Raw genomic sequence first — 24,582 nt, 5'->3', positions numbered from 1 at the left:
ACACTATCTATTCTGACCTAAAAGATTAGCATTTTGGGGGACCAGAAGCATAGACCTCATGTTTTGCATCAGGCTCACTAAATGAGTCTGCCTTTCAAGTGATGCTTTAAGGCTCTCTCTCAAATCCTGCTTAGCAAGTATCTACAAAAGGCATCAACTTCTGTGAATAGGGGTAGGAGTGACTCCGGTTTCACAGCCTGGAATTTAGGTGTAGCAACTGAGGAATTTTTCACCCACCTTCAGTGGATTCATGAACAAACTGATGACTCCATACAAAAGGCTTGGAATATTCAGCCACCTGAGCAATGAAACCTCACTTGCCATACAGCCATCTTACCTAATTATGTGTGCCTCTCTTTTTGCTCCTCATTGTAACGGACGCCCTGGGAACATACCAGGGGCAGAAGAGGGCATAACCGGAGCACATTGTCCTCTGTAAATGCTTGACATGCATTACAACTCATAGGGATTATTTAAAACTGGCAAAATTAAGAGCAACCAGTGGCCTCCTCTGTTCTAAATTATGCCAGAAGCTGAGAGCAGCCTTGGCCAAGCCCAGGATCTGAGGCTATACAGGTATAGTCTCTCATGTTCTGATATTAGCTATCTCAGACTATTGTGGAACTAAAAGTGCTGATTGCCTGGTGAGGTGACTGGCAGCTGGTGGTCGAGTGACTGGTGAAGTAGTTCCATGAACTTTTTCTCTCGTCACTTGAAGACAACAAAAAATGTTTACATTATTACCATTACTGGCTCTAAGGGATTGGCTATATGAATACTTAGTTAGCAACAAGCTAGTGTAAATCTACTCCACACTAACCTGTCACACACTAAGCATCCATGTGAATCTTGCTGCCGTGTACTAAAAGTTCCCCACTTTGAACAAGGAATAGATTAAAGTGCACTAAGGAACTTTTAGTGTATGGCAGCAAGGGTCTCACAGATACTTAATGCACAGCAAGCTACAGTAGGGTAGATTTACACTGCAGGTTGCTGCAAACTATGTGTTCATACACACAAGCCCTAAGGTTATGAAATTTCATTTACTTTGAACTCTGTAGTTACTTGTTTCCTTTGTGAGACAGCACACCTCTGATGTTGTCACAGGTTGTGAAGAAAGCATTTTTGGTAGGTGGATTTCAACAACTTCAGTAATTTCCCATCTATTTAGGGCACTTCCCATAGATAGCTCTCATCACTGCAGTATCTTAGCTCTCACAGACATAACTGAATTTATCCTCACAACAGCATGTCTGATAAGTACTATCCCAGTGGGAAACTGAGACAGGGTGATTAGGTAATTTGCCACAACCACAGGAATTGAACTATCATCTCCTTAGTTGCAGCTCATTGCCTTAACCAGAAGATTATCTTGCCTCAAATCTCTCCAAATGAGGAGTTTGTGTATTTAAAATACCTTTACTTGTAATCCAGTTTGGCTGCCATGATTCTTTCCAGGTTTTCTATGGCTTTACAAAATGTAAGAAGAGAATCATCTTGTTAGCTCTCTTTCTTTCCTCTGCTGTCTCAACATCACACACCAACACCTGGGGAACTACCAAACATGGCTGCTGCAGACGCCACAGTAACTCCTCTATGTGCAACAAGGCTCTTCAAAAATAAGATTCAACTGGACTTAATTTGACTGAAGTATTGGGATCTCTTCCACACATCTAGCTTCTGTAAAAATGCCAGAAAACACTATATCATATGTGGCCGTGAGACCTTGCAGAAAGTTGAGTCATTCAATATTTAACTTGTTCCTGCTCATAAAAGGTGCCATAGCAGAGAATTTTTCACAGTCATCTGTCCCTACTATCATCTTGCTCTACCAAGAAACACTTGAGTATTGAAGACCTTCTCTCCAATAAGCACTAGTGGGAATACCTCTTTTCATTAGCTGGCTATCTATTTAATCAAATTCTGCTTAAGGGAGACAAAGGCTGAAGCCTGAGAGTCAAAGCTATTTTAAATACAGATAGGTCTCAACATCAGCCCACATACAAACAGGAGAGAGCACCTCAGCCATCCTCTCTACTCACTACTCACAGTGCCAATTGTTTCATCACACTCAGTCAACCACTGAGTGTATAGGAATTGGGTAATATCTGTTTAAACAGTTAATGAGCCCTCTAGTGGCCATCAGTGTCTTTTGTGTTTCAGAAGCCACCAGAACTCTGCAGAACAGCAATGTATACATATAGCTAGGCCTTGTATGTTATATATGATTAGCAAACTTTTGGGTTGTTTCTTCGTATTATGTATGTTGTGTAACATGCAAAAGACACAACAGAGTGATATATGGCTTCTGCAGGATGCGCTTTGCTCTTGCCTCTTAAAGTACCTTCCTACCAGTTGAAGAGAAGCAGTTTATTACAAGCTGTGCATGCATTGACACAAACACAGTAACTGTTATCTGTACAACAGTGATGTCCACAATAAATCAAGGGAAAGGAAGGAGCTTTTAAAAACTGATGCTACATTTCTGTTTTGTCTTGTAATGTCGACTTATCTATACCTTTTGCTTTCACAGGGCTTGAAGGGAGTTATATATCCCATCAATTTCTCTACAGGCAGAAGGAGCTTCTGAAAAGAGGTAAATACTTTGCCTGTTATTACACATTTAAGATGAGGTTGTGCCCAATTAGCTCCAATCAGGATCAGGGCCCTATTGTACAAGGCACTGAACAAAACACATAGTAAGAAAGTCCCTGCATCAAGGGGCTCATGTAAAACACTACCTTTATGAATTCTTACTGAAGGGTTTGCCTACAAAGAAATAGTAACTCACAGGGTCCCAGACCTCGGCTTCCTACCTGAGCCCAAATGTCTACAGAGCAATTTTTCGGCCACAGAGCCTGGACCCCATGAGCCCAAGTCAAATGACTCTTGTTCTTATGTATACATACCCATAGAGTGAGGCAGCAGTGCACATGCTAAGTGCTTAGGGAGCTTTTACAGTAAAAATGTAGGAACAGAGTGAGTTTAGGTTCCTGCAGTATTAGGTGGCAGCTGAATGGGGTTCTTGTGGTTAGCAGTGATACCTCAAACTGGGCTTGGCTGCAGTGGCAGCCAGTGACTTTTGTGGCAGGTGAAGCACATACCACAAAGTCTCACAAATACCAATATTTGTCCTCCTCCTTGCAGTTCTGGCCAGAGGTCTCAGGTCTGCCCCACCATCCAGTGTCATGGCCCCACTCCCTCACTCACCAGACAGTATGGTTGCCAATTTTGGTTGGAGTATTCCTGGAAGTTTCATCAGAACAATCTTTCATTAAAGACGAATCTTTAATTCCTGGAGACTCCAGGACAATCCTGGAGAAGTGTGGGAACCATCCCCAGAAAGGAACCGTTCAGTAGCATGGTGGCCTTCCCCACAGCCAGGTGCTCATTCTCCTCTTTACAGTCCAGGATGGGGTCTCCGCTTTGTCATGCCAGGACAACTCCAGCCTCCCCCACATCTTCCGCCATGGCGTCTTGGGCCCTTCGGCCATGCAGGGAGCTCCCTCCTGACGTGCTGTGTCAATGTGGGGAGGGAGACCCCTGCAGCCCTGCTGTCAGAACCAGCCTTAACTGCTGCAGTCCTGCTGCCACTTCGCTAAGCCATGGTTACCACAGCAATGCACTCATAAAGTGACTGCTGGGCTTGGTAAATTGCCGTGGCAATTAGGCAGCTGCCTGAGGCATTATTAGGGATACCACAATTTGGGTCTCACCCATAACGCTATGTTTTCTGGCATTGTGTTTTACTAGAGAGTCGGAAAGAGTGAATAATGTGATGGCTTTAAATCAAATCACAAGCACTTCTTGTGGACATATGGTTCTTATTTAATATGTAAATGTTTAACTCGCCTTAAAACTCTGTATATATACAAAAAGTGTAGATTTTCTGAATTCTTTGGCGTGGCTGTTCGTCTCTTGATTAGGCTGTTGAGTTGCCTAAACCCCTTTGGGATCTAGGCCTTAGCTCTTTATATGTTCTAAGTGCTTTACTAATATTAGCTAATTGATACATTTGTAGTAATATTAATACAGCGGATATCATTACAAATTCAGCATTTGCTCCCTGGCAGTGATTGTGTTCCCTTCTATTCCAAGTGAAGAAACCACATTTCTGAAGGTATCCAGGACAGTGAATATTTAGTTTTTAACAGCCTTCCCTCGTCACTTCAATTTTGTACATCAAAGTCACACTGTACATTGAAACAATGACAACAGAGCACTAGGAGGCACTATACTGCTGGAAGTGCTGTCAGCTTCCTGAGACAGAATATAGAAGGGTCTGGACTCCGGAGCAGAGCTGCACAAATAATGGATTTTTCAGTTTGCGGACGATTAAAAAAAATTGTTTCAGGTCCAATTAAACATGAAATTCTAAAAAATATTTGGTGAATCAAAAAGTTTTAAAAACTAATTTGGGGTTGAAACGTTTTGTTTTGATTTTTAAATGTTTTGATTGGGTTTTTTTAAATAAAATTATAGGAAATTTTGTACAAAGTCATTTTGAACTGAAAAATCAAAAAGGTTTTTTTCAAAAATGTCAAAACGTTTAGACTTTTTTGAAATTTTTTTAGATTTTTTTTTGACTCAAATAGTTAACTAAAACTGACATGAATTCACAAAACATTTTGATGTTGCTGGCTGCATTTTTCTGAAAAAAAAGTAGTGTGTAAAAATTTCATCCATCTGTACTCCTAAGCACTTATAGCTAAAAAAAGAGCCTTTGATACCTTTACAAAAATTAAATGAATATGGCTTAGCATTTCAGTTCTAATATTCTGAATAAATTATCTCACATATTCTGTCTATTTAAAATTCTTCCTGGAAAAAAGGTACTATTTTATTTTCTTCGCTTTCCATCTTAAACTATGTGCAGCTAACAAGCTGCTGCATTCACCCCATAATTGCCTGCATTTCACTGATGGATGTTGAGATTCCTGAATCTAGTTTGTAAAGAGTTTTAGGGTGAGAGGCACTATATAAATGTTAGCTTTGTTATACTAAGATGATTCTTAACTGTAACTATTTATTTCCCTTCAGGCAGCAGGGGCAACAACTGGCTCGAGTTAAGTAAGTATTTCATCAGTCATAAGTGGGTAAAAGCTATAGGAAGAGAACCCTGAAGGGAGCAAAATTCCCTGTGAAGCAGAGTTCAAGGAGAAAAATTCTCCTCTGCATCCCCATCTCTGCTCATGATTTGCTTACAATAATTATCAAAGTCTTGCTCTTCCCTATACACAAAATGAAACAAAGTCAGCTAAAGTCATTCAGCGAAAATTGCTCTCAGTACACTGATGATAGGCTTTGGCATTCCTGTTTATTATTTATCTACATTGCAATTTCAACTGATATATGCCATCATCTGCCAACAATGCCCCTCTGCCATGTACATTGGCTAAACCGGACAATCTCTATGCAAAAGAATAAATGGACAAAAATCAGACATCAAGAATTATAACTTCAAAAACCAGTCAGAGAACACTTCAACCTCCCTGGTCACTCAATTACAGACCTAAAAGTTGCAATTCTCCAACAAAAAACCTTCAAAAACAGACTCCAATGAGAAACTGCAGAATTGGAATTAGTTTGCAAACTGGACACCATTAAATTAGGCTTGAATAAAGACTGTGAGTGGATGGGTCATTATACACAAAGTAAAAACTATTTCCTCACGCTAATTTTTTCCCCTACTGTTACTCACACCTTCTTGTCAACTGTTCGAAATGGGCCATCCTGATTATCACTACAAAAGGTTTTTTTTTTCTCCTGCTGATAATAGCCCACCTTAATTGATTGGTCTCATTACAGTTGATATGGCAACACCCATTTTTTCGTGTTCTCTGTGTATATTCTTCCTACTGTATTTTCTACTGCATGCATCCGATGAAGTGGGTTTTAGCCCACAAAAGCTTATGCTCAAATAAATTTGTTAGTCTCTAAGGTGCCACAAGTACACCTTACTTTACTCCTAGTTATCACAACATTCCTGTGTTTGTAGAAAATACCATTTATGGCACTGTCTCCATATGTCCTACGAATACCTATTTGGTGAATGGAAAATAGGCAAGATCCAAACAAGCTAGCTTCACTAGCCAGTGCAAAAAGGAGTATCTTATTAATGTTAAAATATGCACGGTTTGGCTGGAAGGATCAGTGGTAATATTTAACCAACTGCTATTTTCCAGATGATGACAGTGAAGAGTCCAGAAGTGCAGAAGATAATGCTATGCTACGTTCAGGTAACAGTTTCTTTTATACTTGCTGGATAAAAGTGGTGAAGTATTTTGTAAGGACCTTCCTTGAGAAGGGTGACCATTGTATCCCTTAGAGCAGATTGAAAAATCAAGTGAAAAATGTCATGGAAAATGCCAATGTTTTGAAGTTGTTTCCATTTTGCAAGTTTGAAATAGGGTGGGGTGATTCAAGCCAAGGTGATTAAAATAATAATGTTTTCAAAAATAATCAATTTTAAATGAGATTTAGGCTTTGTAAAACTAATTTTAAAATTTGTGTTATTGCAACTTTAGATTAAAATGTATAATAAATGCTTTACTGCTACTGGTAAGGTCTCTTACTTGAATTTTACAAAACAGCTATAAGCAAAAAAACACAAACTATTGAAAATTGAAGTCCTGATCCTGTTAACACTTTAGCAAGTTAACTCACATGAATCATTGACTTCAGTGGGACTACTCATGTGCTTAAGTATGTACCCCTAAATGTTTTCAGCATCAGGAGCTAAAAGTATATTTTTTATTTAAAAATTCTCTTAGTGGCATTAAATCTTTGCCACTTCAAAATGAAATTTTATCACAGTAACCATGAAAAATTATTTAGACTTTCAATACTTTGATAAAGTTATTGTAAACTTTTTTATTCAGACAAGCCAACATTTTCAAAAATAGAGAACTCAAGTTGGGCTCATAAACCTGTATTTAGGCAACTAAGAGTGGGATTTAGGAAGGCATCTAAGTGATTTAGGAGCACAAGTCCTATTTACTTCAAACCACACACCCTGATAGCCTGCTCTCAGTCAGGATATTTATGAGGCCCTGATATAGTTCTTACAGCATAAAAGATTTAAAATGTGAACTTTCTTGGTAAAATATGAAATTTTAACAATTAGGAAACAAAAGAACCAAGTACTAAACATCCTCTTTAACAATTTAAAACACTAAAATGGGACAAAAGTAAAACACTAGCAACATGTAAATCCTTTAAAAACCCATTTAAAAAAAACTTTTGTGTATATTTTTTTAAATCATAATTTTTATACACCCTGTCTCAAAATGGACCCATTACTCTGTGCAATTTTACTCCATTTTTTTTAACTGAAATGGTTACTCAAAAGTTTATCAAGACCATTATCAAAATGGTTATTGGAATATTGTATGTAATGAATCAATAACTATTTTGATTAAAATGTAGGGGTTTCAGGAAAACCACAGCACAGTTCAGTTCACTATATTATTTACCCTCTCCCCCCCCCGCCACCCGCCCCAACTCGGCATGTCTGGCTGAAGCCTAATGGCATCTCTGCCAGCTTATTATTCTGTGATATACCAATTGCATCTACACCTCCAATATTTACCAAAAAATATCTCATGCCTTTAAGATTTGGGGTGGTTTCATCAAGGACAAGTGATTACATTACATATAACTAAAGCTGTGCGAACAACAGATTTTTCAGTTCACTGGCAATTCCAAAAATATCAGAAAAAAGTTTTGGTTTTTTTAAAATTAAAATTAAAATTAAAAATTTTCAGCAAATCAAAAAGTTGAGAAAAAAGTCATTTGACACCAAACAAGATCTTAATGTTTCATTTAACATGTTTCATGAAACATTTCGGTTTTGACCATTTTTCAATGTTCAGTTTTTAAATAAAATTAAAGGAACTTTTGAAACAAAAATCAATTTAAAAGACTGAAATGTTTTGTTTTGAAAATGTAATGAAATGGTTTGATGTTTTTCCAGCCAAAATAATTTTTCCAAAACAACATGAATTTGTGAAAGTTTTGTACAAAAAAATATCACCTAGCTCTACCCCTCGCTGTCACTAATCGGGTCTCCTGATAGCCATCTCAGCAAATTCCGGAGACCGAATGGGCATGTGGATGTGAACCCTGAGCTACCCTCTCCGGTTCTTCGATATAGTCCCTCAAAATTAGAGTTGAGCGGTAATTAAAGTAGCGGATGCCAGCCAAGGAGGAGAGGGAATTGTGGGGAAGCAATGCTTTCCCAAGCTATGGAGAGATGGAAAGCTCCCTTCTACTTATATCAAAGGAAAGAGAGAGAGAAGTACACTCCCTCCCAACCTTCCTTCCTTTAACCCCCGGGACTAGGGCACATTTTCTGGGCAGTGAGAAGGAAGATTGTAGTGGTGTTGTCCACGCTGTATTTGCCCTGTGTATAAACAGACAGCTCAAATGTGTTTCAGAGCATCTTTCACCTGCACTGTATTGACTTAAAATTTGAGGAGAGAAAAAAAAAATCAGATAATCTGATGCAAATGTCATTCATGGACAGAAAATAAAGGAGAAGAATTAAAGGCATATAGATACTCTGGAAAAAGAATAGATCCTAAGCTGAATATAAATTCAGTTTCTCTGAGAGTTTATTTAAATTCCAAGCACATCAGCTTTTACTGCTATTGGAACATGATGGTAGTGTTTAGAATGACTGTCAATCTCATCAAACATGGCACAAGATAACCTAAATACATTTTCTCTTTCATTTCTTAGACAAGGGTTCATGTTCTACCTGGGGTGCAGGGCATTTCTCCACCTTTGATAATTATTTGTATGACTTCTCTGGGACTTGCAACTACATCTTCACCACCGTATGTGATGATGTTAGCCCAGACTTCAACATCCAGTTCCGCCGTGGAGTGAACAAGAAAATTACAAGAATCATCATTGAGCTGGGAGCTGTGGTCATCATGGTTAAAAAGAACGTCATTGTGCTCAAGGATGTTGGGTAAGCTTCAGGGATATATCGAATAGCAGTGGGTAAAGAAAGGCAAGGAGCTATGTGAGATACACTAGACAGGTCTGTGATCGTACTGCAGGGCAAGCTCAGTCTGTCCGTTTCACTTATCCATTTTGTGCCCAAAATGGATTAATAAATTATAGAAATTAGACACAAATGACCTACTTAGAGACTGACTTTATCCCCTTCTACCAAAGCAGATTATAACTGCCAAATAAATGTAAATCAAGCATAGACTACACCTGTACAAAATACTCAGTGTGAAGCCAAAAAGCAGGTGAAACTTCTTATCTCACAATAATTCCCAAATTAAAACTACATTGACCTAAAGCTTAGCAATCCTCTTAAGTGAGCCTAGTTCTAGTTTCAAATTCACCTGGGCCAGCTGATGAAACTAGGTGAAATTTAGAGGTTCAGGTATGTTTTGTTTTGAGCTCATTTTAACTTGAATTTCAATGACTGTGAACCCAAACTTTTGAGTGTTGCACTTCTGTAGGGGAACAGAAAATAAGGGAACATCTGGAGACTTTCTGGGAACTCCCTACTTGCCATGGCTGCTTTTTGTTCTCATTATTCCTAGAACTACCCTCTCTAGAAGGCAGCAAATTCAGGGAAACCGTTTGCTGGGGAGATTGAGAAATGTGCTGATTGCCTTCAGAAGCTGAAATTCCCAAAATGAAGTTTCAGCAATGTTGATGAGTTGGGCAACTTTGAGTTTTTGCCTATAGATAAATGCAGAGAAAGGATATGGATGGCTATAGAAAGTTTGTATGTTATTATATTCACCCATATTTTTACAACTATCATCAGCAGAAAAATAAGACTTGTACCTACAGCTGTACACATTTTTTTCAACAAACAGTAAATTCACTTTGTATAAATCAATAGCCATTGGTTCAGGGACTTGAGTCTCCCACCTCTCAGGCAGGCGTCCTAACCACCTCGCTAACAAGACTCTCTGGCCCAATGACAAATTATTTATCCACATTGGCTCAGCTTCAACCAGAGAGACCCATATGAGAATATCCCATAGCCCAATGGCTAGAGCACTCTCATGCAACAGGGGAGACCAAAGTTCAGATCCCTTCTCACCATCAGGTAAAGGGGAGAACTGAACGTTTATCTCCCACATGAGTGCCTCTAACCACTGGGCTGAAGCTTATAAGAGAAGTGGTACCAGGACCTTCAGATGTTATACGAATCTAGCCCCTTTAAAAACACCCAGGAACAGGGTTTCAGGTCAGACAAAATGTTGCATGAGACCTGAAATGGACTTCTTTGCTTTGCCAAATTCTTTTTGAAATTTTCAAATTCAGTTAGACTCAAACCATTTTCCCCCCAATTCTTTGGAACTGCCAGAGAACCCAGCTGCTCTTGTAATTGTACCTCAATTTGGCAAACTGCACTGAAAAACACTTGGCTTATGGATTGATTTGCAAGGACAACTGTGTAAATGAATGGAACTAGCTGCAGGGCCTGCATTTTAAACTTGGTGTCCCTAGACTAGCAATGATGAAATATATTCAATACATATTTATATTGGTTCTTTATTTTCACTGGTCTCTAGCTTTAGAATTCAGCCACTAGTCCCAAGTCCTGTTCCTGCTACACAGCTCCCATTATGTGATTCCTCCTCACAGTGCCAAGCCTCAACACTGGTAGAATTTGTATATTAACATAGACTGTGACTCTCATGACCTCTTCAGGGTAACGACTGACAGCTACTAGTACTCAGACAATAGGTGTGTGGAGGTACCTATGAAGAGATTAGCAATTGCCTTATAAACACCAAACCTAGCTGAGCTCTACTGTTAAAATATAGCATTATTCCCCCCCCATCCCAATGTTCATATCCCATACTGATTTTTAATATTATAATCAGGCTTTAGCTGTATATCGTTGATCCTTTTTTTAAACAGCAGATTGTCTTGCATATATTCAAATATCCTGAAAAGTCCGAGCTAGGAGGGAACACACAAATTCTTTCTTAATTTGCCACCAAATACCACGTGGTTCACAGATAGCTATGCAGTATCACCATTACACACGATGACTGCCCAGTTGTACCTGATACCAGCGCACACACTTTTACATAGTAGGATCTATTTTTTTTTCTCTTCCTCATAACAGTATCATCAAGTTGCCATATACCAGCAATGGAATCCAAATTGCACCTTTTGGACGCACCGTCCGCCTGGTGACCAAACTGATGGAGATGGAGCTGGAAGTTGTCTGGAACAATGTTGACTATCTCATGGTGAGTAAAATCTTGTCACAAAGCAAAAGGAGAAACTTTTGCTGGAATACTGAAAATTCGCTATCCCTAAGTGGGTGTTTTTACATGCATTCATTGTTTTTATTTGTACTGAGGTTGTGAATGTGCCCTTTAAAGTCCTTAAATGTATGGCATAATGGCTCATTGGCCTCCCAGGTGAGGGCAGTATAAGCATTTACTCATCTTATTAATGGATGTATAAAATAGGGGGACAGTTAGTGCACATAAAAATACATGAAACCCAGTTTTCTTCTCAATGGCTACAATGCAGGTTAGTAACAGATGTTGTCATTACTTTTATGTACTTCACTGATATTCCAGAGAGGTAGATGGAGTCATGTTGCATACCTAGATATAGAAATAAATTACTTGGGACTATGTTGAAGACCACATTACTTCTGAGAATATGATCCAGATACTTGTCTTTAAAGAAATGTAGTACAGTATATGGTGAGCATGGGTCTAGCCTAGAGCACCATCTCATACACTTCTTTGCAGGAAATTCAAGCCCAAGTCTCTTCTCATGTACACTGTTGTAAATCGGCAGCAACTTCACTGAAGTCAGGAGAGTAAACAGAGTGACACAGGAGTAAAACTGAAACAAATAAAAGAAGAATTAAATGCTCCATTTTTAAGAACAACTCCTGTTTCTCCAGTGTCCAGGGCTGTGAATATTATGGAGGTGGAGCTTAGAGAAAGCAGGAAAAAGTGTATAACAAATGTAATGGACAAGCACAAAAACTTACAAAGTCTTCAGAGCCCTGTATGAGCAGATCTGTTGAGCTGATGCCCATTTCCTCTTACTGTCTCTCCACTGGCTATGGAAGAAAGAAGAGCAACTGATGCTCTGAAGCCCTAAGGCATTGTTGCAGCAGAAATATTATCCACCTAGCCCATGTCCACCTCCACACAGTTTGCAATGCTTGTTCAGGAGAAACTCAACAGTGAAACGGCAGTAAGTGCTTGCAGGTCAGGATTAAGATGCATTGGTAGTGCTGTATATGGAAACTAGCACATGGCCTTCATACATCTTGCCTTCTTACAGCTACCGTAATAGGCCCTCACTTGAAATAGTACCAAATCTGCCACCTCATTAAAAGATACAAAACAGATATATAAAATGTATTGATAAACCCAAGAAATCTGGTCAACATGTTCTTTAAAAAATATATTCAATACCTGTGTTTGCTCTGGCATAGATGAGAATTCCAGATCCACATTTCTTATGTGGGGGGGTGGAGGGTGAGAAAACCTGGATTTGTGCTGGAAATGGCCCACCTGATGATCACTTTAGATAAGCTATTACCAGCAGGACAGTGGGGTGGGAGGAGGTATTGTTTCATATTCTCTGTGTATATATGAAGTCTGCTGCAGTTTCCACGGTATGCATCCGATGAAGTGAGCTGTAGCTCACAAAAGCTTATGCTCAAATAAATTGGTTAGTCTCTAAGGTGCCACAAGTACTCCTTTTCTTTTTGCGAATACAGACTAACACGGCTGTTACTCTGAAACCTGACTGGGAAAAGGAGCATATCACTTTCAGTTCTCTTCCCTCAAGTCACATCTACCAATGTGATATATGCCATCATGTGCCAGCAGTGCCCCTCTGCCATGTACATTGGCCAAACTGGACAGACTCTACGTAAAAGAATAAATGGACACAAATCAGATGTCAAGAATAACAACATTCAAAAACCAGTTGGAGAACACTTCAATCTCCCTGGTCACTCAATTACAGACCTAAAAGTTGCAATATTACAACAAAAAAACCTTCAAAAACGGACTCCGAGAGACTGCTGAGTTGGAATTAATTTGCAAACTGGACACCATTAAATTAGGCTTGAATAAAGACTGGGAGTGGATGGGTCATTACACAAAGTAAAACTATTTCCCCATGCTTATTTCCCCTCCCCTACTGTTACTCACACCTTCTTGTCAACTGCTTAAAATGGGCCATCCTGATTATCACTACAAAAGGTTTTTTTCTTCTGCTGATAATAGCTCACCTTAATTGATCACTCTCGTTATAGTGTATATGGCAACACCCATTTTTTCATGTTCTCTGTGTATATATATCTTCCTACTGTATTTTCCACTGCATGCATCTGATGAAGTGGGTTTTAGCCCACAAAAGCTTATGCTCAAATAAATTTCGTAGTCTCTAAGGTGCCACAAGTACTCCTCGTTCTTTTAACTGAAAGGGGTGACTTTACTTGGGAATCCCAACTAAGGTTAGTTGAGAAGATATCTTGGCCCACAGACATGTCTTAATTATGATATTTCCTTTGTTGTTTTTTTTTATTTTAGGTTACGGTTGAGAGAAAATATATGAGAAAAACTTGCGGAATGTGTGGGAATTTTGATGGACAGGAATTAAATGAGTTTCTGAGTGAAGGTAAGAGCAAAGTCCAGACCAAACACAAGGGGCTAACCACACCAAATCAATGAGCATATTTAACTGCTGGATTCCTGTGCTCAGATTATCCATACTGTTTCTGAAGTCAATAAGACCCCCATATAATTCATCCACAGGCATATCAACCATTACACTCTGGTTCTCCAGAATGGGGCCAATTTCTATTTGTATTACAGTAACATCTAAGGGACCCTCAAATCAGTTATCAAACCACATTGTGCTAGGCACTGTACAAACGTGGTAAAGAGCAATCACCCTGCCTCAGGGAATTTACTCAATCTAGGTTTATGATAAGACATGACAAGTGGATGAAACAGCCAAAGTGGGGAGAATGAGATAACAGTAAAGCAAACATGTTTTTTGCACAACATTCTGTAGTCTTAGCTTAATACTTGGCTAGCCTTTGTCAGATGAAGTTTACTGTACACATCGCAGAGGTGAGTTTTAAGGAGGGAACTGAAGGGCAATACAATAGCTTTAAAGCGTTTGATTAATGTTACCCCACCTGTAGAGGACAGCATAGGAGAAAGTTTACTTTTCCCACAAACACCTTCACCCTAACAGGCAGTAAAAAGAGGCATTGTTGGCAGAGCAAAGGCAGCAGTCGGCATTAAGTAAGCTAATAGATCTGATAGGTAAGATAGGGCTAACATGGGAAGGGCCTTGAAAGGTTTTTAAAAAATTTGTGTTTAACATGGTGGAAAAATTGGAGCCTTTGGAGGGAGTCAAAGAGAGAGGGATGACATTCTCAGAGCAATGAGCCACATAGAGGATTCTAGCAGCGGCATTTTGAATGGACTTCCAGGGGGGAAGAGAGGCATAGTTGTAGTCAGCAATGCCAGGGGAGAAGTAGGTTGCAAGTAGTCCAGATGAGAGTCTTGGTGATGTGGAGAAAGAGGAAAGGCCAGATCTTAGATATATAAGATAGGAAGAATCTTCAAGATTTAGGCACATCTTGGATCTAGAGAGTGGACTTAGTCAAAGATGATACCCAGATTTCAGGCAGGAGTGATGGGAGAATGGTATTACTGTCGACATTGACAGAGAAAGGGAGGACAGAGGAGCAGTTAGAGGGACATTGAGTGTTCAGTTTTGGCCCAGTTAAATTTAAAGTTGATAGCTGGACATCCATAAGGAGTCATCCAAAAGATGCACTGAGATTTGGATTTGAACAGAGGAAGACAGGTAGAGAAGTAGATTTGTGAGTCATATAGCTACTTATTATCAGGTAGGATAGGAACTTGACAAAAGCCATTTGATACGTGACAGTTTATATCATCCAATGCCTTTCAGGCAGCATCAGTGTAGGAGCTGACACATACATTGCTATTCTCATCTGGATGCTCCAGGCTGATGTCTGCTTTTAGGGAGCGCAGGCAGCAGCCTCACACACAACAAATCATGGAAACCAATTTTTTTCCCAAAGCCAGTACATACCAGCAATCATGTCTTCCATGAAGTGTCCACACATTTCCTTTCAATAGGCTGGTATGGTCTTATTATAAATTATGTTCCATTATTTTTAGCAACACGTTTAACTATGCAGTTACTCACTAGCACATTGTAGGGTGAGAGAATAGGGCATGATTTTTTTCTGCGTGGCAGTGCAGGATGCTACCATCAGCTCATCAAACTAGTCTAGATAGACCTTTTTCAGATCTACTCTGTGCCTCAACTTACAGGTAAATTGCTGGATGCATACCAGTTTGCCACTTTACAGAAAATTGATGACCCATCAGAGATCTGCCCATCTGAGGAGATGGCAATTCCCAATATTCCTCGCAAAAAATATGTAAGTATCACTTTTCTGGCCTTGCCTACAGCATAAACTTGAACAGAGAAGTAGATGAATTAGGAATCATTAACTCAGAGATGATAATTGATATGATAGTGGTTAACATCATCAAAAGATTTAGTGTATGGAGATGAAGAAAAGAGTCTCTTTGCACTAGAATGCATGTGTGACCCACCCACCTCCTGAGTGTAATGTTCTGTCCCATCTAGTAGCACTGAGACTACTTAGAGAGAGAGTAATGAGTTTGCTCTACAGCCTTAGTTAATGGCCAAATGACTTTTAGCTCATGCTGTAGAGGCTCATGCACTAAACTCCAAAGGTCCCAGGTTTGATCCTGCCCACCAATGACCAGGGTCTCTCGGTGTTATAAGTGGAAACTCATCTGGGATTTCAACTGGGAAGTCTCTGAAGCTCAGGATGTGCTTCCTCAGCTAGGGGAAGTATGTAACCCACACACCTCCTGGTTGTGGTGTTCTGTCCCATCTAATGGCACCGAGACCATTTAGAGAGAGAGATTAATGAGTTTGCTCTACAGCCTTACTTAATGGCCATATGGCTTGAGGCTCATGCATTTAGCTCCAGAGGTTCCAGGTTTGATCCTGACAACTGGAGTCTGTCCGTGTTACACATGTTTTATACAGTCCAGAAATACAACCCGGTGTGGATTTATATGGCTCACAAATGGAAACACAAAAGCTTAGCACACAGCTTTCTTAGCACACAGGTCCTTATACAAACCCCGCTGACATCAGTGTGGTTTCACTGATCTTTGTATTAGGCCAGTATGACTCCTCACTAAGTACTGTGTAAACTCAAAGACATTCAGTGCGCAAGGATCATTTTACCAGGCAGCAGCATCTCACATGGAGTCTGCCACCATCAAGTGAAATTACACAGAGGGGTGATAGATGAGCACCTGCAAGCATGGAAGCACAGAGTCCATTGTATTCTGGATGATGGGGGTAGAGGTGGGGGAGCAGGAGACAGTTGAGAGGTATAAAACTGGCATGGATGTCAAGGGATCTGCAGAACCCCCAGCAGTTTCATATGGAATAAACCCATTCTTCTCACAAATGGAGTTTCCGCTATCTCATTTCATCAGGGGAACTCAAGAAGTTTCCTGTCTCTTACACAGAACTTTCCTGTCTAGAAGATTTTCTGGAGTCTAGTTAATACCACGTACCTAAAAAGCAAATACTTATCTCTATCTTCTAAATGGTGGTGTAGATTACAGAGATGGTTGTTCATTTTGGACTAATTGTAACTGTGTGTCAGAATATGACTTATATTGCAGCTGTTATAAAGTGGTTACTATTTTACTGTATGTAGGCACTATGTATATAGAGTGTGCTGAAAGGACATTGATTTTTCTCTTGAAATGGGCAGCATTACATTTTCCCCCCATCCCTACTATTTTAAGGATATTTTTCTACCATTCATTTGACAATCCAAGAATTCCATTAGATTTGCCTGTAAAAACAGCCCTTCTCCTGGAAGGCTAGTTCTAGAACAAGCAGGCAATTAGAATACCGTTCTAGAGTGAGTCAACAAATGGCAGGATATAAGGAAGGGAACTGACTAGTGGTCTGAACAAGAGCCACTGTATATCATTGAGTGGAAAATAATCATCTGGATGTGAGGAGCTACACCGGTGCAGGGTTCTAGCCCCACTTGTTAAAAGAATCTTGCTTTGAACTGGTGGAGTACTTCTTTTGGCTCAGTCAGTCACGGGTCTGCTACTTTAACATTGTTTTCCATTGAGATGTTGTACTTCAGCAGATAACATTATGTGCAATACCAGCAAATGAAAACAATCTTTTTTAAAAATTCAGCATTGCCAGCTATCACTACATTCCATCATTGTCCGTAAGGAGGAATGTCACCCAGAAACACTATAGAAAACATTGTGTTACCTCTTGTAATCAGGCACAGGTTCACTAAATGTCCAATGTGCTCTTGGGCTGCCAGGCACATCTGCACTTCGAGGGTTTTTTAGGAGGTGTCCATAGCATCGCTGTTCCAAAATACATTCTTCCTTCTGCTAATTCTTCATGAGAGAACATTATCCCTGCATGTAACACTGTAATCCATAGTCATGGAAGTGTGATGGCAGTAAAAGAATGATTAGCTTTTAATATGATGAGAGGGAAAAATGATTAAATATTTACAGAGCCTTTCCCCTTTAAAATGTATCATTTGTATTCTCTTCCATTTTCAGAATTTCCTATGCACTTTGATCCAAATAAATACAGTAGTATAACTGAGAGCTGCAAACAAGTCCTCCAGTAATTAAAAGCTCAAGATCTGCTTGTTTTATAGACATTTCAACATAGCAAGGACATTACTAGCACCCACTTTCCATTTATTTCTTATCATTTATTTAGGCCAGGATCTGCTCCCAGCTACTCAACCTTGTGTCTCCAGCTTGCAACGTGTCCAAGAAAGCGTTTGTCATCCGTTGTCAGCTTGATATGCAGGACTGTAGCAATCCAGGGCAAAGAAACTGTACTTGTGCTACACTGTCAGAGTACTCTAGGCAATGTACCATGTCCCACCAAGCAGTCTCTGATTGGAGGAGTGCAGACTTCTGCTGTAAGTTACAATGTTTTACTCCACACCTTGACTTATATGTCCTATAGATAAAGAATGATTAATGAAATTTTTAAAAGCCACTAGGAAAGCTTCCACCCATACAAATCAAGGAGGGGTTGGGTTGGGTTATAGACCCTGGGATGATCTTTGAGCAAATGGTAACCTGTAAGAGTCAGAGTTTGGTATCCTGCAAAAAAAAATAAAGTTGAATTTATAACGCAAATTGTGTCCCCGTAGCTCAAAAGCTAAGTCAACTGACCAGGTCACCCACTCCTAAAGCTGTTTCTTTATCCAACACCTTAAAATAATCTTTTCTTTTCTTTTTAAGAAACAGACCGTACTCTGAAATGCTTCCTTTTGATTCTTCTGTCAGCTAAACTGCAGTGTTGACAAGCCATTACAGGCAAAGTAATATTTCATCTATTAAGAAATATAGAATCATAGAATCGTAGAATATCAGGTTGGAAGGGACCTCAGGAGGTCATCTAGTCCAACCCCCTGCTCAAAGCAGGACCAATCCCCAACTAAATCATCCCAGCCAGGGACTAACCATTCAGATTAATGTCAGTGCTTGTCCTATTATTTTGAAATTACTGGTAATCTTAGCAAAGGTGCTCTGCTCCTTTCAGCTACACCTGTGCTAATTGTTTGCAATTAAACTCAAAACAATTCAATTCTCCAGGTTAGAGGAGATCAGATCAGGCTCAGCAAAAGCCACAAATGGCTAGTTTATATTTGCATTATATTTTAGTTTGCATTGAAATCATATAAAATTACTAGTTACAAAGTGAAATCAGGTGAAGCTAGGCAGCATCAAGCGAATTTTGTTCTGATGTGATGTGTATATTTTGTTTTGATGTGTATATTTCCTTGCAACTTTAAAAGGAGCTCAAGAAACTGAAAGTACAACCCTTTATGGATCAAAATTGTTTGGTTTCATCACGCCTGTTTTGAAGTTTAACAAAGTGGGAGGCATGATGTGGCAAACCTTTGGCAAAGGACTCTCAAAAAGCATATTCATTAATTTTAATTACAACACAATGCAGCCCAGTTGAAAGCTTAACTGACAAGACAGAATTCTAGGCAGCGTTTTGGGAAGAGATCTAGATGCCAAGTGACATTCAGAGTCTAAGGCAGTGAAGCATATTCCTCTGAAACTCCAAGCACCTGGTTAATGGGAAAGCTGAGCTGCCTCGTGCTCTATAACTGGTGTTTAGTACCCAAACATAACTTCTGAGGCTGCATTTGGTGTAGTTTTTTGTAGTTTTGTCAATATTCAGCCCAAATGCCATAGAATGAAGAGACAGCAGAAAGACAAAAGGAGATGTTTGAAAGAAAAGACACATTAAGACAACTACCTAATTGTGTAGTTGGCTTACCTTCCCTCTCATAAGCAAACCCTCCCAATCCACCTGAAGTAAAGCAAGTAGCGTGATCTGTGGATGGATCAACTGTGGAACATCTGGCACAGATGCATTTGATTTTGGATCAGCAAGTTATTCAGGAGCCAGATTTACGTGCAGATCATCCACAGCTGTTGCAGTGATACTATACAGCCAGTCCAAAAACAAAGGGAAAACAAGCCCCCCCCAATGCAGCAAGACAAAAGGCAGAAGAATGCTCCTAGATTTGGATCCCAGGCCATAAAACTTAAAGGGGAAAATACCCACAAGTGAAGCCTCGGAAAACTGGCAGATTTCTCAGGCCCTCTCTATCAGGCTGCTTTCTCTGCCCACTACACCTTATTCACTATGTGCTAGTCCTTCCTCAAATCAACCCGGGAAAAGAGCCAACTTTTAAAGAGCCCTAAGTCCTCCTATCATCTGCTCCACCAGTTACTAAGCTTTTGCTCTGAAGTGCCACCCAAACAAATCCTCTCTCACATGTTGGAGGTTGCCAAAGGATTGTCCCTACGTGCCTCCCTCTAAATTCAGGCATACAAAATCCCTACCAGTCAGCAAGAGTTAGAGGGATCAAATCTCTGTTTTGAGAACATTCCCTGGGTATTCATTCATTCATTCAGGGAGCATGCATCCTCAAATCATCAGGGACATGTCCACAAACAGTCCTCAAAACTTTTTGCAAATGTTTAAGGTGCTAAGGCTGTAGCATCTGGCAGTTCAAAACCTTCCACTGCTCTGAACCACCAGGCCTAGGCACCCCCACAGTGGGAAGGAGACAGTGTCCCCTTCCATATCTCAGATAGGTCCCTGAGGTGGGAGCAAAAGACAAGGGGGAAAATAAAGATATGAATGCGAGACCAAAAAGCCTCTGGGTTCTCATTGACAGGAGTTAAATTGCTCCTAAGCATCCCACTTCAAGCTCCAAGTGAGTGCAGACTCAGGGTGCAAGGCGTGGATAATTTGTTTCTTGGATCAGGATTGGACTTTAGCTGCAAATATAAAATCTGGCAGAATGGAATCCTATGCAGGATTCAAGGAAGTTGGTTTGCTTTATTAAACCCTTCAGAATCTGGCTGAAACTCTGATGTTTAGTTAGTGCATTTTAATGGAGTTTCATTGTTTTATAAGCAGTCATGCTGACCAATGAAAGTCACAGGTAACAAAGTGATTATTATTTCTCAACCAACACTCATTAAATTATCAGAGAGATAATGTATGCCAAGAAAGAGGTTCTTTCAAAATGACCTTTCATAATGTCAGGCTGTCCTTTTAAAACATCATTTAACCATAATTCTGTTTACTTTTTATGTATTTATATGATCATTTTCTCCCACCAGTGGTTAATTTTTTAAATAAATTGCTTTAACAGGAACATCCTTCTCTTTCCTCCTTATTCTGTTACCTGTGACTTCAGCATCTGCTACTATTTATTTGGAGTTTAGCATGAGAAGGGTCATGAATATAATCCAGACAAGATTATATTCCTGAATCCAGTAATTGATTTCCAATGTTTTATTACAAAATCCTTATCCTCACCTTCAAGGCCTTTTATCCTCTTGCCCTAACTACATATCTGATCTCATATCCGTCTCTTCGCTTAGTCCCTATACTCCTCCCAGTCTTCACGTATGACTGCTCTCCAGCTCTTTGTTACACTTTTGGCTTTCTGCCTTCTGTCATGCTTCTCCCTGTGCTCAGGGAAATCTCCTGCTTCCCGCATGCCAAGTGCCACCGCCCCCTCCCACTCCTCCAAATCCCACTTCTTCCTGGAATTGTTCTCTTTTTCATCCCTCCAATATTCTCTCCCCAATCTCCTTTCCCTAAATGGGTGTCCCAGTTTTGTTTAGCATTTGATTTGTCTTGCCTCTCTTAGGTTGTAAAGTCCTCAGGGCAGCAAGCCTGTCCCAATCAGTATTTGTAAGGCACTGTACATGTTCACAATGCTATATAATAATGCTCATTAATCATACTAAAAATAATATCCCCTGTCTAGTCTTTGCTACGACAATGTTAATGTTGCAAGCAGGCCATTCACTTAAAAAAATGTTACTAGAACGTGTAGTCACAAAAAAATCAAAAGTGAGGCTATTCAGAGTGAAGGTTAAAAAACAAATATTTGCAAGTTAGGAAATAAAAATATTATACTCCAAAAAATAAGTGTCTGAAACTCTGAAAACATCAAGGGTCTGATTATCCCCTGCTCGGCACCATTCATAGTCATTGACACTTGTCCAAAATGGGTGCCAAACATTACTTAATGAGCCTTGCAGTGATTTTGGCAGTAAAAATGACTACATAAGGTGCAGGGCAGTGGAGGATCTGGTGCTTGAAATTCCAATGTTAATCTTAACTCTCCCTTCTCCCACTTATCTTTCCCTTCCTGATGGGAGAATCCTACTAGTTGTCACCTGAAAAACTTACGTGTCCCCTGTTCTGTATATTAATAATGCTAAAGGGAGGGATTTTCAACAGTGCCTAAGTGACTTAGGAGCACAAATCCCACTGAAAGTCAACAAGATTGTTCCTGAAGTCACATAGGCACTTTTAAAAACCACACCTATGGCTTTTATTGTAACTGATATCTGCTATCACTCTCCCAGCCTGCCACAGATGCAGATGGACTTCAGGCTCATTTTCATAGAATCATAGAATATCAGGGTTGGAAGGGACCTCAGAAGGTCTTCTAGCCCAACCCCCTGCTCAAAGCAGGACCAATCCCCAACTAAATCATTTTTCAGAAGTGTGCATGGTTTCAGGAGTCTGACGCCTATAAGTGTAGGGTGCATGTAGAAAAGGTGATCTGATCTCTAGCCTTTGTCTGGAATATGTAGTCTCCAGTAAGGCTGGGTTAAAGAATGAAAAATGAATAGATTGGGTATCTGGGCCATGGTGAGATGATAGACTGGGGATGGGGAGTGAAGGTTTGTGTGCTACAGGAAGCGCCAGATACCAGGAGAGTGGGGAGAGCCTCATCTCCAGTCTCTAGGGCCAGTGAGAAGTTTTCCTTTGTTCATATTTAGAAAGATGCCTTAATACTTTTCATTGTTGTTGTATTTCAGCTGTAGGAAAATGTTCAGCAGACCAAATCTATAAGGAGTGTGGTTCTCCGTGTGTTAAAACCTGTTCCAACCCAGAGTACAGCTGTTCCAGTTACTGTACATATGGTTGCTTCTGCCCAGAAGGTAAAGTATTACCATAAAACTAGTATTGATTTCATCATAAATCATTCATGCAATTAGTTTTGGCACATATCCAGCTGACAAAAATTGTCCATTTAATTAATACACCACATCGTGGTATCAGACACTGTGCTGCTGGAAGTGCCATTTCTCAGATGAGATATAAAACTGAGGTCCTGACCCCTTGGGGTCATTAAAGATCCCTTGGCACTTTTTCAAGAATAGAGAAGTAACACCCCCATTCTGCCCAATATGGGATAATTATACCCTGCCTACTTTATGTTCCCCCCTATTGTTTAAATTGGATTGGATAGAATTAACTTGTTGTGCTAATCTCTTATGTAGTGTTGCCACGCGCTGTTAGACAGTTGCCATCCAGAAGTGGCTGCATTTCATTGGTGAATAGAGAGATTGAGCTTTGTTATGCAGAGTTTGTAAAAGCCTGAGGCATACTTCAGACAGAATTTCGACAGAAATTTAGTTTATTACCATTTTGGGGCATTTCCTGAAATTTCAGTAATAAAATGTAAAGCTAATTCATTCCCATTAAGTGCTCAAAATCTGTTATTCTTTATATAGACTTAATCTCATTCTAAATAAGGGAGCTAAAATTTAGCAGATATGGAAAACCACATGATACACAACTGCTCTGAGTCTGGACAAAAGGCTGTGCTGAAATGCCACTCTCTGAAATGTTGCCTCTGCGAGACACAGGGCACATAATACAACAGTTCTGAGTAGCTAAGTGGTAACTAAGCATCTGAAAACGTCTATCTGCCTAATTTATTTGCTTCTCTCGATAGGCACTGTTCTTGATGACATCTCAAAAAATCGAACATGTGTTCCCATTGACCAGTGCCCATGTACACTGAATGGGGAGAAATATGATCCTGGCGTTACCATGAAAGCAACATGCAGGAGCTGGTGCGTGGTGGCAGATTTCTTTGAAAAGTGTGGAAAGCATCCTGGCTAAGTGGCTGGAAAATTTGACATAATTGTGGCCCAGACTTTCAGAGGACAGACACAAATGTGTTTACATCATCTGTACACAAATCTGCTTTGAACACTCAGGACTCTTCATCTGTAATTGCTGATAGAGTAATGTATGCCTAAATTCCTGATCTATGCGTACAAAAGCAAATGTGGCCTTATTCTGTGCAAATTTACAATAACTATCACCAGAGTTATCACTAATTGTCAACTTTGCTGGCAATCTGAGCAGAGAGACTTTGAAGCACTGAATGGGCCATGGAGACTAACCTCCCCTTTCACCACTAGAAATGGTTCCCCTAGGTTAATGTTTTAATAATTTCGTGTTGCAATGTGGAGAATATTGCTCCACTGTTTTCCATGCTGCATCTATTCTGTGGATAAAGAAGGAATTTGGTCTCCAGTGCAGCACTTTTCATCATTGATTTATTTATGATTTACATGGCTGATGGAGACCCAAGCCGTACAAGGTGTCATGGGATTCACTGACCACAGTGGCGCCTCCTGCTGGCCGTACTGGAGATTAACTCTGTCAGCTCATGCTTTCCCTCTGCTGCTGTCTTCTCCCATTGTCTCATTCTGGAACCCCATTCTCAACCTCAGAAACTGCAGCTTCCTCTTCGTGTCTTGGCACTCCAGCTAGGTCACTAAGGTCCTCCCCTTCTGGGGAACAGTCCATCAGCAGTCCTAGGCAGTCTTCCCCTACGGCTACCCAGTTCTGTGCCACACCCTTGGTGCCTGGTAGAGGAACCTGGGCCCGCCCTCTTCTCCGGGTTCCAGTCCAGGGACCCTCAGCTCAGCAGTTCTCGGCTTCCTCCCTCTGCCCTCACTGCTCCTTTCCTAGCCTTGTTCTTACCCTCTGGCTCCCCCTCTCCCTGGGTATACCAGCTCCACCAACCCTCCTCCCACTTCCTAGGGAGTGACTGCTGACTGCTTTTTTCAG

At 40.2% G+C, this 24,582-nt stretch overlaps 1 protein-coding gene across 1 annotated transcript in view; it reads left to right on the top strand.

The window, feature by feature from the left end:
• Positions 1-24,582, top strand: part of MUC6 (mucin 6, oligomeric mucus/gel-forming) — a 59,500-nt gene that overhangs the window by 9,419 nt on the left and 25,499 nt on the right. The window contains exons 3-10 of the mRNA XM_073350317.1: positions 6,186-6,239; positions 8,743-8,977; positions 11,120-11,246; positions 13,572-13,659; positions 15,363-15,472; positions 17,860-18,067; positions 22,530-22,652; positions 23,453-23,573. Of these exons, the coding sequence (XP_073206418.1) occupies positions 6,186-6,239; positions 8,743-8,977; positions 11,120-11,246; positions 13,572-13,659; positions 15,363-15,472; positions 17,860-18,067; positions 22,530-22,652; positions 23,453-23,573 (1,066 nt within the window). The remainder of the gene's footprint in view (positions 1-6,185; positions 6,240-8,742; positions 8,978-11,119; positions 11,247-13,571; positions 13,660-15,362; positions 15,473-17,859; positions 18,068-22,529; positions 22,653-23,452; positions 23,574-24,582) is intronic.

This window comes from Lepidochelys kempii, chromosome 6, assembly GCF_965140265.1.
Source record: "Lepidochelys kempii isolate rLepKem1 chromosome 6, rLepKem1.hap2, whole genome shotgun sequence".
NCBI lineage: Eukaryota > Metazoa > Chordata > Testudines > Cheloniidae > Lepidochelys > Lepidochelys kempii.
This window is presented reverse-complemented; position numbering and strand designations above follow the sequence as displayed.